This window comes from Cheilinus undulatus, linkage group 8 (genome assembly GCF_018320785.1).
Source record: "Cheilinus undulatus linkage group 8, ASM1832078v1, whole genome shotgun sequence".
Taxonomy (NCBI): domain Eukaryota; kingdom Metazoa; phylum Chordata; class Actinopteri; order Labriformes; family Labridae; genus Cheilinus; species Cheilinus undulatus.
The window spans coordinates 52052285-52066623 of NC_054872.1; the positions used below are offsets into that span (position 1 = coordinate 52052285).

General features: G+C 39.2%; 1 protein-coding gene across 1 annotated transcript; it reads left to right on the forward strand.

The window, feature by feature from the left end:
• Positions 1 to 2418: 2418 nt before the first annotated feature.
• On the forward strand, positions 2419 to 14339 carry aste1a (asteroid homolog 1a). Its single transcript, XM_041794403.1, has 6 exons — positions 2419 to 2592; positions 6637 to 7460; positions 7607 to 7903; positions 10582 to 10786; positions 11007 to 11151; positions 11236 to 14339. Exons 1-6 carry the CDS (start codon positions 2466 to 2468, stop codon positions 11627 to 11629), a joined length of 1992 nt encoding a protein of 663 aa, XP_041650337.1. The 5' UTR covers positions 2419 to 2465; the 3' UTR covers positions 11630 to 14339.

Here is a 14339-nt window from a genome sequence, read left to right on the forward strand (position 1 = left end):
AGAATTCAAGTCTACTCAAAACAACTAAGTGTACTTGTAATATGTCCTACATTTTGGAAAGACTAAGGGTCTACATTCAGTTTATTTATTCTATTTACTCTCTTTAAGCTCTGAATAGATTCAAAGGGATATGAGTAGAAATAAAAGAATGTAAAAAAGGTAGGCGCAATAAGCAGTGTCTTCACCTGACATATTTTCAGTCCTCCAGCGTCTTTTGTTGTTTATCTTGTGGAATTAAAGCTGAAATATTATTCACTCAATATTTATGTAAGACATTTAAACAGTGTAACTGAGTTTTGCTAATGATTGGAATAGCTGCCTCAGAATTCTGACTTTAATCTCAGAATTCTGACTTTAATCTCAAAATTCTGACTTTAATCTCAGAATTCTGACTTTAATCTCAGAATTCTCACTTTAATCTCAGAATTCTGACTTTAATCTCAGAATTCTGACTTTAATCTCAGAATTCTCACTTTAATCTCAGAATTCTGACTTTAATCTCAGAATTCTGACTTTAATCTCAGAATTCTGACTTTAATCTCAGAATTCTGACTTTAATCTCAGAATTCTGACTTTAATCTCAGAATTCTGACTTTAATCTCAGAATTCTGACTTTAATCTCAGAATTCTGACTTTAATCTCAGAATTCTGACTTTAATCTCAGAATTCTCACTTTAATCTCAGAATTCTGACTTTAATCTGAGAAATCTGTTTTGATCTCTGAATTTTGACTTGGATAACAGAAGTCTGATTTTGATCTCTGAATTTTTGGCTTTGATCTCAGGATTCAGACCTCACTGTCAGAATTCCAAAGTTAAGACTTTGATCTCAGAATTCCGATTTAATCTCAGAATTTTTACTTTAATCTCAGAATTCTGACTTTAGTCTGAGAAATCTGTTCTGATCTCTAAATTTTATCTTTAATTCCAGAATTCTGATTTTAATCTCTGAATTTTTATCTTTGATCTCAGAATTCAACATTACTCTCAGAATTCCAGAAATCTGACTTTTCTTTCAGACTTCCAGAGTTAGGACTTTGATCTCACAATTCTGACTATAATCTCAGAATACTGACTTTAATCTGAGAAATCAGATTTGATCTCAGAATTTTGGCTTTAACATAAGAATTCCAGAAATTTGACTTTACTCTCAGAATTCCAAAAATCTGACTTTACACTCACAATTCCAAAAATTTGACTTTACTCTCACAATTCCAAAAATTTGACTTTACTCTCAGAATTCCAAAAATCTGACTTTACTCTCAGAGTTCGAGAATGAAGACTTTAATCTCAGAATTTTGGCTTTAGTCTCAGACTTCCAGAATTCTGACTTTAACATCAGAATTCCAGTTATGATTTCAGTCTCAGAAAACGGGAATGCTGACTGTTTTCTGCTTGTTTTTTGTTTTTAATTTGAAAAACTGTATGTCTCAGGAACAAATAAAATAAAATAAAAATTAGAGGCTCTTATCTTGACCAGGGTTGGACCCAGTCTTAACCAAAGTAGACCAGGGCCCCTAAAACCTGATTAGATAGATTACCCCAAAGTCCCTAACAGCTATTAACACGTTAATGTTTGCTGGATTATCCTCTTCAAACCCTAAAGATAAGGTCAATCAAATGGCCCCTGTCATCTTTATATTTGTGTTGCTCTCAGTGATAAAAACTGAGACACGCCTACTTTAAACTGCATCAGTATTCATGTTCCTAATCTTCTTTTTCCATTCATCAGCGTTGTTTTCAGTCTTCCAGCTCTCTGATAATAAACTGGGCTTTACTGTGTTGTAAAAGTGTTGAAATGTTGCAGAAACCTTCCTGGTGATCCCTCCTTCACTCTCCTGTTTCCAGAGTTTTCTAGAGCTCTAGTTTCATGGTTCCCTCTGCAGCTCCTCTAAGTTTCATTTTCGTTTCCCCCACTAAAGTCTGACAAACCAGATAAGCTCTTAGCAACTTTATTACATCAGAAAAACCATCAGGACTTTCACCATGATAGAATTTCAGACCAAGGTTTCCGTCTGGTCAGTATCAGAAATCTGAAATACTTGGTTGCACCCCCATATATGTCTGAATAGATGGACAGGAGTCATTATAAGAAGAGTAGCTATCATGGCTATACTGTAGTTATTGTAGCTTTGCCTTTACTCAGAGTGTGTGAAGAGTTATTAGGGAGAGAGAAGAGCAGGTCTGAGCTGATGGAATCTCTCTCTAACAAATCCCCATCCAGGCCCAGCTACTCATTTCTGCACAAATATATTTTCATAACAGCCCGCAGCTATAAAAAGCTTAAGAATGTTACAGGAGGAGTTGTAAAAGTTGCACTAGCTGGACTTGTTCAGGCTAATGTCGTCTTGGATGAGATCTAGTCATGCTGCTATGATGTCAGGAAAGTGAAACTTAAGGAAGCCGGGAGTGTTCAGAGGTATAAAGAAGCTCCGATGAGAGGGAAGGGACACAAACAGACTCAGGATGGGAGTCCAAGGCCTGGCCTCACTGGTCGGGGCTCACACCAAGATTTACCGGGACGTCAAGTTCAGCAAAAGACGGCTGGTGGTCGACGGCTGCAACCTCCTCTACCTGCTTTACTTCGACTCAGGTAAAAACTACAGCTGTTGTTGATGTCAGCTTTACTGAAGGACAGGCAAACAAAATCTACTGTGTCGATATTTCTCTGCTGAATGATGAAACAAGACACAGATGGGCTGTTTTTCCTGTAAATCAATGATACATGGTTGTCACAGTACCAAAATACTAAACTTCAATATGACTAATAAAAAGAAAACAATATTTATTACTCTTTAAAGAAAAACAAATAGAAACTCTGGACTCCAAATATTGGAGCCATTGCAGGTCAAACCGTCTCTTACTGTCGAAACTGAACAAAAACATTGGAAACATTTCTGTTTGTTAGGGTTGTCGACATGTATCCATGTGGCAACTGTTTCAAAATAAAATCTCCATTATTGGGTTGATTAAACAAAAAGAAAACTACCGATTTTTAACCAAAAGACAGCAAACACTCGCTGAAATGTGCAAATTTGTTGACAACATTTGGTAAAGTGGGTGGACCCAGCGTAGAGTGTGTGAATTACGTAAATACTTTGAGAACAAGTAGTTTTTACTCACAGGAGTTAGGGGTGTCCAAATTTAGCAAATAAGTTGGCAAGATTTTGAAACTTGGAGAAAGTTGCAACAAGTTAGAATGCACAAGTTGCGCCAAACTACATTATTGATGAGCTGGTAGGGGTGTCCAAACTGCCAAAATATGGTGTCAACGTTTGAAAAAGTGGATGGTTGTTAAGGAGTAAGGCGTGTACAAATTGCAAAAATATGTTGGAAACATATGAAAGGGTGGGTCAAACTGTTAAGAAGCTAGGGGTGTGCAATTTGCAAAAACATGTTGGCAACATTTGGAAAAGTGTGTGAAACTATTTATGAGCTAGGGGTGTGCAGATTATGTATGTTGACATATGTTGCAAATAATTTGGCAACTTTTTGGAATTTGGAGAAAGTTGCAAGGAGCTAGAATGCATAAGTTGTGCAAAAATACATTATTGACAAGCTGCTAGGGGTGTCCAAACTGCCAAAACAGGCTGTCAACATTTGAAAAAGTGGATGGTAGTGTTAAGGAGCTAGGGGTGTCAAAACTGCAAAAATATGTTGGAAGCATTTTGGAAATGTGGATGGTAGTATTTATGAGCTAGGGGTGTACAAAGTGAAAAAATATGCTGTCAACATCAGTATAAGATGGTTGAACTGTTAAGGAGCTAGGGGAGTGCAATTTACAAAACATGTTGGCAACATTTGGAAAAGTGTGTGAAATTATTTATGAGCTAGGGGTGTGCAATTATGTATGTTGACAACATTTGGAAAGTGGGTGGGACTGTTTTAGAGCTAGGGTTGTGAAGAATTCAAAAAAATAAGTGGGCAACATTTGGAAAGGGGGTGGAACCAGTGTAGAGTGTGTGAATTATGTAAATACTTTGAGAACAAGTGGTTTTTACTCACAGGAGTTGGGGGTGTCCAAATTTAGCAAATAAGTTGGCAAGATTTTGAAACTTGGAGAGAGTTGCAACAAGTTAGAATGCACAAGTTGCGCCAAACTACATTATTGAAGAGCTGGTAGGGGTGTCCACACTGCCAAAATATGGTGTCAAGATTTGGAAAAGTGGATGGTAGTTTTTTTTTTTTTTTTTTCATTTAACCTTTATGTAACCAGATGAGGAGCTAGAATGCACAATTTGCACAAAAATGACGAGCTGCTAGGTGTGTCCAAACTGCCAAAATAGGCTGTCAACATTTGGGAAAAGTGGATGGTAGTGTTAAGGAGCTAGGCGTGTCCAAATTGTGAAAATATGTTGGCAGCATGTGAAAGAGTGGGTCAAACTGTTAAGGAGCTAGGGCTGTGCAATTCGCAAAAACATGTTAGCAGCATCTGGAAAAGAGTGTAAAACATTTTATGAGCTAGGGGTGTACAAAGTGAAAAGGATATGCTATCAACATCAGAATAATAAAGTTGAATTGGTTAGGAGCGAGGGATGTCCAATAAGTGAAAATTTGTTGGCAACATCAGGAGAAGTCAGTGGAACTGCGTGAAAGCAAGGGCTGTCCATATTTCAAAAACACACTGGCAACATTTGGAAAAATAGAGAGAACTGGCAAATAGTGAGGAGTATTTAAATTGCACAAATATGTTGTCAACACTAGGAAAAGTGGGTCGAAATAGACAGTTGCCAGAATGTCTAAATTGCATAAATTTGCTGGTAAAATTTGGGAAAAATGAGGACAACTAGAGATGCAAATACATCAGCAATATTTGGAAAAGCAAACCTGTACTCTGTTGATATAACCGGTACTGTCTTGAAATAAAACTGATATATTTCTAAAGATCAACATATTTCCCAGCCCTAGCAGACAGCACTAAAAGCCTTTCAGTATACAGATCATTAACCTAATGCACAGCCAGCAGCAGACTCGTTTTGCATACATTTCCATTCAAATTTCCTGTTTGAACATTTAGTTCAAAGTCTTGTTTGTGTTTAGTCGCTGTTACATGAGGGTGTTGAAGTCGAACAGCTCTTATCAGCAGGGTGTTGGTGTAATTCAGTCTGTAAATTTGGGTTTTGATGCTGATTAAGTATCGACAGCCTCATAATACATGCATGTAAACTCTAACATCAACAGTTTATTTGATCAGGGTTTTCTGCTCAAACTAAATGTTCATAGTTTTCTAACCAGACAGAGCAGAGCACATGCTCCAAACATGATATTATTGTGTTTGTTAGTACGCACTACAAGGGAAGAAGCTGTGAACTATGTCAGACCATTCAAACAGTCGTAACTCTGTACATTATAAATGTGTTTTATGTTATAAGGCACTGAAATTTCATCTTGACCGGGCAAAAATAAGTCATCAGCTCACCAGACAGTCTTATTAGTGCTTTATTAGAAAGCAAATCATCACTGACTGTGGAAACTTCACACTGGACTTCAAGCAACGTGGATTCTGTGCCTCTCTACTCTTCCTCCAGACTCTGGGACCTAGAAGAGTGGAGAGGCACAGAATCCACGTTGCTTGAAGTCCAGTGTGAAGTCTCCACAGTCAGTGATGATGTGGGCTGCCATGGCATCTGCTGGTGTTGGTCCACTGTGTCCAAGAAATCCCAAAGGGTTTGCATAAAACTCACTTGATATCTGCATTTTGGCATGTTGGCAGTGTGACGTCACAGTGCAAAATTTTAAATTGTGAGTCTAAAAGGTCAAACAATGGGATTATGAAGTCAAGATCTGGAGTTGAAAATATGAGATAAATACAAAATAATTGGTGAAAAAGGTCAAAATATGAATTAAAATTGTAGAATTATGAATCTTAAAGCCCAAAATATTTTACGGGAAGATGAAATTGTGAGTTTAAATGATCAAATGATATCTTAAATCATCAAGGATACGTTCACATTTTTATACCTTTATATTTTTATACTTAATTTTTATACTGAGGAAATCTGCAGACCTCAGACTGATGGGCCAGTTAGAACAGAAATATGAGATCATCTTGCAGGCCGGATTTATCTGTTCTGGATTTGGCCCCCAGGCTTTGAGTTTGACACCTCTGGTTTAAGGTAATCAATGACATCCTTTTAACAAACATTATGAAAATAAACACTTCATAGAAGAAGCTGTATGAATTATAGACGTTAATAAACCCTCATGACAGCAGGTAGTACCTAAATTAACCACATGATGGTGCCAGAGGAAAGGCAGAGGGTCACTAAAGTTAGTGGAAAGATTAAAACACGTGTCTGTAAATGCTCGGATCGATCCGTCTGATGGTTTCTGATCATTTCAGTTTGGTCCAGAATCCTGCAGAGTCAGTGTGGGGGCAGCAGGGCTAAAAATACTCAGGAATCAGGACCATGGTAGTGAAACGTGATCCGGATCAGTGAATAAGTCCATGTGTGCTGCTGAGTCTGAGACATCTGAATGCTTCTGAGGATTGTTGTCTGCTGTATGAAACCAAATATTCATGAGTTTCATCAAACTTTGTATATTCCTTTTTTAGTGAGGGTTTATTGATTTGGGGCTGTTTCCTGGACTTGCTAAAGGAGGAAGACTCAAATTCTCTTTTTTTCTGTGGTTGCAGGTTTGGAGCTGATCCGTGGTGGGGAATATGCTGCGTTTGAGGACCTCGTTGAGAGGTTTGCTAAGAGCCTCAAAGACTGCGGCGTGTCCGCGTACGTGGTGCTGGATGGCGGCATGGATCTAACTGGCAAGAAGGATGAAACTCTTGTATTGAGAACTAAGGACAAGATTAAGAGAGCCACTCAGGCAGCAGAGGAAACCAGGCAGGAGAAGGTCCTGCCACAGATGGCCAGCCTCGTCTTCAGACAGACGCTGGCCCGGATGGGGGTCCCAGTGGCTCAGTGCTACGCTGAGGCTGACCAGGAGATTGCTGCGCTAGCCAGGGAGTGGCAGTGCCCTGTTCTGTCCAACGACAGTGATTTCTACATCTTCGACCTCACGGGGGGGCTGCTGCCCATCACTTACTTCCACTGGGAGGCAGGGGACAAGAATGGCATCCCCTGTAAGATCTACTACTCCTCCTGTTTCTGCATCGTCTTTGAGATCCAGCCTCAGATCCTGCCAGCTTTCGCTGCCTTGGCTGGAAACGACTACGTGAAGCTGCAATGGATGGATGCGTCCATCAGTTGGTCGGATTTTGCTCCAGCGGCCAACAGGAGACCGCCGCACTACCTGGAGGGGCTGCTCTGCTGGCTGAAGGACTTCAGTCAACCAAAGGATGCCTTTAAGGCAGCACTGGGGCTGATGGGAGAGCTGAGCAAAGAGCAAAAGAAGAAGGTGATAATGGGGTTGATGCTCGGGATGAAAGAGTACCAGCTTCCTCCAAGCTCACTCATGAAGTTCTTCATCCATGGGGTGGCGCCGCCATATCCAGAAGTGGAAGAGGTAATGGAAAAGACATTACATTCCAAATTTTTAGGAGTGCATTTTCTTTATTATTTTTTTATAGTATTTAAAACCTCAGACCTGTCCAGAATAACGCTGAAGAACAGTTAAAAACAGCTGACTGATTACGGTTTTCTGTCCTCCAGGAGAACGCCAGCTGGATTTTGGCGCCAGTGATGCAGGGTCGGCTGACCTCAGATGTCCTTGACGTGCTGCTATTGAACTCCATGAGCCTCAGCTGTTTTGTGGACAGGGCAGACTTTCCCAGCGCTCACCTGACCTCCAGGTCGATCCGGCAGGTGATGTACCGGCTGCTGCTGGGCAAAGACGAGAAGGGACCGATTTATGAGGTCGACAGAGAGGGCAATGTGGTGAAAGGTTTCCCAGTTAAGCCTGCAGCCAGCGGCGTCCCCGATGAGCTGGAGATCGAATCACTGAACAAGGTGAGCATGTCGATCCTCCTAGGGCTGTTATTCATCATGTAAAATGAGGAAAAACAGGACTCAGAGATGCTTCTGCTTTCTAACAGCAGGTGGCGCTTTAGCAAAAAAATGCAACACACATTTAAATATGTAGGGTGCAGACCCTAATTATGTGAGTTTTAATGCAAATCAGAAGTTACATATGAGTTACAGTGACTTCCTGTGAAATGGCGTGATAACGAATTGCTCACCAATACAGAAATGGTCCAGTTGTGTCTCTTCCTGTTGCCAGCAGGGGGCGCTACATCAAAATGATGAAGTTGTACCATAAAGTTGAATATGTAGAGGGGCAGACCTTGGTCCTACATGTGAAATCTGAAGGCAGTTTGTTTGGTATGAGATACTTCCTGTCAAACTGGCGAGATATTGAAACGCTCGCCATTGCCAGTGAGGCATCCACTAATGGAACATGTCTGTGTTGTGGCCAATCATTGAGGCCTTTCTTTCAAAACCAGAGCTCAATAGGTTAAGCACAGTAAGAGGAATGAAGATAGGATCTAGTTGTGTCACTTCCTGCTGCCAGTAGGGGGCGCTATGATGATGTTTGCATGTGTGTGCTCAGTGTCAAGAAAGAGAAGAAGATCACAGAATATTGTGTACCAAAGTTATGATAGGTTTAAGTCATTTGGCACCATTAAAAAGGCCTTATTTTGAAACAGAAATGAAGCTGCTGGACTTCCTGTTGTGATTTGGGCATGGGTCCTAGAGGCATTTTTGTAGGTCTGATGATGACACATACACACACAAAAATCAGAAGCCTAGGCTGGATGGTGTGTGGGGGCTGATTATTTAAAGGGAAAATTTAAAAAATCAGAGACGGAAATGTTGAAATTTAAATTCACTGCTAAAAAATGAACAAAAAAGTAGTTGAAGTTTGGGCTCTGTTCACAACCCCACCCTAGGGTGAAAACTCACAGTTCATCCAACTTTAGAGCTCCAGGTTGTCTAGTATGACCCAAAAAATTCTGAAGTCAATCGGATGAAATCTCTTGGACAAGTTCGTTCAAATATGAAACTTGTGAATCGTTAAGAAACCCCAAAGTTTGACATTTACCTGACTGTAGTGCGCCTCCTGTACATTCAAGAGGATGGCCCCAAGAGACTTTTTTTCCCCTCTAATCATGATACATATATGTGCAGATTTTCATGCACATGGCTCTTTCACAGCCGTCTATCACACGTTAGAGGCCCCTGTTTGATGGACCTGCACGATTCCCCAAAAATTTCTACTAGTGGGCAATTTTTTTGTACGGTTTAGAGAGTTTTTGAGCATGTTAAATCCCCAAATTAACGATTCTTCTGACAGAAATGATGCATACAGATATCATAGGGTCCTCGCTGACACTAGATCACTCTAGACCAGTGTTACTCAATCCTGCTCAACCAAAGAGCCAAGAGCCATAATTTAAGTGGTAATAAATGGCAAATAGGGTTAAAGTGGCAATAAAAATGAGTTAAAGGTAACAAAAATGGTCAAAAAGTGGCAGAAATGGGTGATAAAGGGCAAAATTGGCATAAAATGGAAAACAACTTGGCAAAAAGTGGCAAAAATTGGGTATGAAATGACATAAAATGAGTTATAGGTGGCAAAAATGGCCAAAAAGCAGCAAACATATAGCCAAAATGAGTGAAAAGTGACTAAAATGGACAGAAAGTGACAAGATGGGCAAAACTGGGCAAAAAAGTGGCACAATTTATAATAAAAAATGGCAAAAAAATTGGTGAAAAGTGGCAAAAATGGGTGAGAAGTGACAAAAAATGATTAACAAGTGGCAAAAATGTTTTAAAAGCAGTGACAACATAGCAAAAATTGAGTGAGAAGTGACTGTAATGGCCAAAAAGCAGCAATTGTGGCAAAAGTTGTTGAAAAGGGGCAAAATTGGAATAGAACAGCAAAAACAATGGGTGATAAGTGGCTAAAATGGGGAGAAAGTGGCAAAAAAAATGGGTGAGAAGTGACATAAATGAGTTAGGGGTGGCACAAATGGCCAAAAAGTGGCCAAAAAGTTGCAAAATAGGTGAAAAGTGGATAAAATAGCATAAAATGGCAAGCAACTTGGTGTAGAGTGGCAAAAATTGGGAAAAAAATGGCAAAAAATGAGTTACATGTGGCAGAAATGTATAAAAAGTGGCTAAAAAGTAGGAACAAAGGGTGGCAAAATTGGCACAGAAAAGGCAAAAAAAAAAAAAAAAACTGGGTGAAAAGTAGTAAAAATGGGTTAGAAGTCATAAAGAATGATTTAGAGGTGGCAAAAATGGTCAAAAAGTGGCAAAACCTTGTGAAAGGGGCAAAATTGGCATAAAATGGCAAAAAAAAAAAACAAAAACGGGTGAAAAGTGGCCAAAAATGACTTACAGGTAACAGAAATGGGCAAAAAGTGGCTTAAAAGTGGGAACAGTGGTTGAAAAGTGTCAAAATTGGCAGAGAATAGGCAAAACAGTTGGTGAGAAGTAGCAAAAATGGTTGAGAAGTGCTAAAAATATGAGTTTAAGGTGTCAAAAATGGTCAGTAACACTGCTCTGGACGTCAATGTTCATAGCCTAAGTTAGATTCGGTTTTCACCTCTGTTAACATTTGCAGCATCTGTTTCGGTGTACATATAAAATTTTCACCCCGTCATTCCACCTTGAATCCCCAGGTGGAGCCCTCTGTGCGCCTGCAGGTGCTGTTGGAGACTCTGGGAGTGTCTGAAGCCTCTCTGATGGGACTGCAGCCTCACCTGCGCCTCCTGGTGGCCATCACCTGCTACTGGCTGAAGAAAGCTGAGCCTAAACCAGACGAGACCATGCTGAAGGCGCTGCTGCTGGGAATAAGTCACGGAGACTCGCTGAGGCAAAGAGCAGGTACGAAACACCAGCGTGACCTGAAGTTTGACCTTCAAAGCAGCTAGCAGGTCAGCTACAGCGAGCTAGGTGTGAGATTTCAGGTGACCTCTGTTTAAACGATCTCAGCTTGTGAGATCGTGGTGGCCGTGTTTGAAACCCTCTTAACTGAACCAGCTCATGGACTTTTCATTAGTGCACAAGAATAAAACCTGACAATGACGCGACTTTTGCGTTTCAGCTTTAAGGAAAGAGAAGACGCTCCTCAAACTCCAGCTGGACGCAGACGTCCTCCACGCCTTCAACCAATGGCAGGGCTGCCTGAGGCAAAGCATCCACCTGAACCAGCTGCTGGGCTTCCCCTTACCTGAACCTCAGATAGCACGGTGAGTTTAGAGATGCAGATTCACGCCACGCTCAGCCAGGTGACGTCTGTTTAACCTCCATCTGGTCCTCCTGATGTTCTCCAGGTGTTACGAGGGGACGCTGGTCCACAGGCTGGTCCAGATGATGAGGACGGACCAAAAACTGAAGAAATTCCTGAGGAGCAGTAGAACTGATGCCAAGGAGTACCACAGCATGCTCGCCGTCATCCAAAAGTTTCACTCAGAGGAGGGGTCGGCGCTGACGAGAGCGCCGCAGCGGGAAGTGGAGCCTCTAAAGGACCTGACCGCCACCCTGAAGGACCTGTTCTATCTGTTTGAAGAAGACGAGGTCAGCAGCGCCGTCAGGGTCCACGAGGAGCTCTACATGGATGACATGCTGTTGGTAAGAACCCGGTACAGGTCCAAGGAGAGGAGCGGCCGCTGCCACAGTCTGGTACTGGCCCGGAAACAGGAGTGCAGGGGCTGGGACATCCTCTGACCTGGACTCAAGGACTTACTGACCGTCTTTGGACGGATTTTTCAATACTCCAACTTCTGCTTTAACAAAAAAGGTTTCAAGTCAATTTCCAACAACATAGACGCTACATTCCTCTGTTTTCACCAGCGCCTGATTATAATACAGCACAGCTGTAGAACATCTGACAGCAGACTTGTCCAATCACAGCTAAGGTGCTAACAAACTAGCTTCCTCTCTTAACTCAGGAAACATTTACTGATCATATTCTATGTAATGGATGGATAAATGATCAGTTTATCTTGGTATTTCTAGAAAAATAAATCCTTTTATCCCAAAGCAATCTGTGAGCCTTTTCACAGTGATAGACATTAAGTGTTTAAAAAAGGCAAAAAAGTGTTAAAAAATACTACGAAAATAGGTAAAAATGGGTTGAAAATGGCAAAAGTTGACTTAAACAAGGAGAAAGTATCCAAAAACAAATGGGTTATAGGTGGCTTCAATAAGTTAAGAATTGCAAAAAGGTTCAAAATATGAAAAAGCGGTGAAAATGGGTAAAAACTGGGGAAAGTGGCTGAAATGTGGTAAAAACAATCAATGGGTAAAAGGTGTCAAAAAGTGGGTTTAAACTAGCTAAAAAGGGTTAAAAGTTAAAAAAGTGGTGAAAATGGGACAAAAGTGACATAAAATACGGGGGAAATGTCTTAAATGTGGCAAAAATTGGTTTAAAGTGGCAAAAAACATTTTTTTTCATCTTAGTATTTTTATATTTGGATCATAATCGGAAAATCAAAGAACAGATCTCTGGTGGAGTCAAACTTTTTTTTTAACCATTTGTGAAAAAAAGAATGTTACGTCGCCAGCGTTCCATTCTTTGACGCTCCTTTTATTTTATCCAAACATAAAAATGATAAAAAAATGAAAAAATATTAGTTTTTTTTTCCTTTTTGGAAACAGAACAGAGAAACAGAAAATGAAAACTTCTTTTTAGTTTCTTTATTCTGTATTATTATTTTTGTTATTAATTGTTTTTTTTTCCTAAAATTTTTTACAAAGTGTATCAGCTTGTTCTTTATTTTATTATTTTTATTTTCTAATTAAAAACTAAAAGTCAGTTCGCTGTAAACTAGAGTCTGTGTGTTTTACTGCCAACTGATTTTTAATTTCTAATGAGAAATCCAAAATGAAGAAACGAGCCGTTTCCTGATTTGTGTTAAAAATAGAATATATTAGATACAGAAGTTTAAAAAAGCAAACAAAAAAGGAATATTTATTCATTTCCTGTTTCTTATTTTTCTTCCTCTAAAGAGACAAAAAAAAGTTTTAAATGGTTTGATTTTTTTTCTTATTGTTTTTTCTGTGTCCGATCAGAAAAGAAAGCTTAAAGGAGGGAATACTTGTGATGTAACATTCCTTTATTCCCATATTTAGATCTTTTCCAGGCATTAGGAGGAAAGGAATGTTACATCACCACTGTTCTGTTCCCTTATTTGATCAGAACACTAAAAATAATAAGATGAAAAAAAAAAACTGTTTATATTTATTTTTGGAAATCAAAAAAATAAAAATGGAAAATAAATAACTTTTTTTTTTTTTTTTTTCCAGTTTTTGATTCCTAGTTAATTGAACTGGTAGATTCTATTCCATGATTTTTTTTCCTTTTTTCAAACAGTAATTAGATAAATTTAGATTTCTACTCTGAAATGAAAAATCCTCTGGGTGTAAATACACTGAGCAATAACATTGACCCACAGCGCCCCCTAGCTCTCTGCTGAACCCAGAGCCCCGCGTTATTTCATGTATGATATTTCCTTTTATATTGAGCACTTTTATACTTTTAAGGAACAGAAGATTTTAGATTTCCAATGCTGAAGATTTTTGGGTATTTTTGTGTCAAAAGTTTTTAAATATTCCTACTTGAAGAGTTGAAACAACCACAGGTTTTATTTTATTATTAATGCCATTCTGATGCTTCATGCTGGATGAAAACGTTTAAATAAGGGAAATGTAGAGTAAAAAGTTTAAATTGAAGGTTTGATTTAAGCTGCTATTGTTCTTATGTGACTATTTTATTTTATTATGTTATAAAATCAGCTTTATTTAAAGCAGAACTTTTGACTTTTAAGTTCTCTCCTGATGAGATGCAATTTGTCTTTTGTTTGTAAAATTTCTTTGCACTTGCTGAAATATGAATGTACGAATATAAATGAGGAAATGTTAAATGCTGTATTTTTCTGTTGTAATAAACTTTGTAAAATCCTGCTGTAAATGTGTTTGCACATAAAAAAGGGCAAGGTCTCATTAGTATTTCAAACATTTTAATATGCATTTTATTCTCACACAGTGCCGTGGCACAAGCCAAAATTCTGGGGGCCCGAGTTAGAGTGGGGGTCCTTCCTGGAAAAAGGGAAAAATAAAGTTTTCTGCACTTTGAGACATGCAGAGGTTTTATTTCTCCACCAGTATAAAAGTTTTCAGAAAGCCTGAGTTAAAAACCCTGTAATTCCATAGTCAAAGTGACTATGTCTGATTCAGTTAGAATGAAAGCAACAGCTGTTATCATTATTAGGCCTCCATGTTTACCTGCCTGTAGACATCCTGTCACATTCTCCTCTGATTGGTCTGAAATGTTAATAACAAAGCTGTAAAAAGGAACAAGTTAAAAATGCTCAAACAGTGATAGAGAGCAGCTAAGAGGTAGTAACGTAATGTGCAGAGGAACATTAGTCAGTTA

Bases quoted from the DNA above. Each gene is read 5' to 3' on its own strand.
- aste1a (XM_041794403.1), top strand. From the start codon at position 2,466: ATGGGAGTCCAAGGCCTGGCCTCACTGGTCGGGGCTCACACCAAGATT. The intron at 7,461-7,606 runs GTAATGGAAAAG...TCTGTCCTCCAG, and splicing joins CATATCCAGAAGTGGAAGAG to GAGAACGCCAGCTGGATTTT. The intron at 10,787-11,006 runs GTACGAAACACC...TTTGCGTTTCAG, and splicing joins CTCGCTGAGGCAAAGAGCAG to CTTTAAGGAAAGAGAAGACG.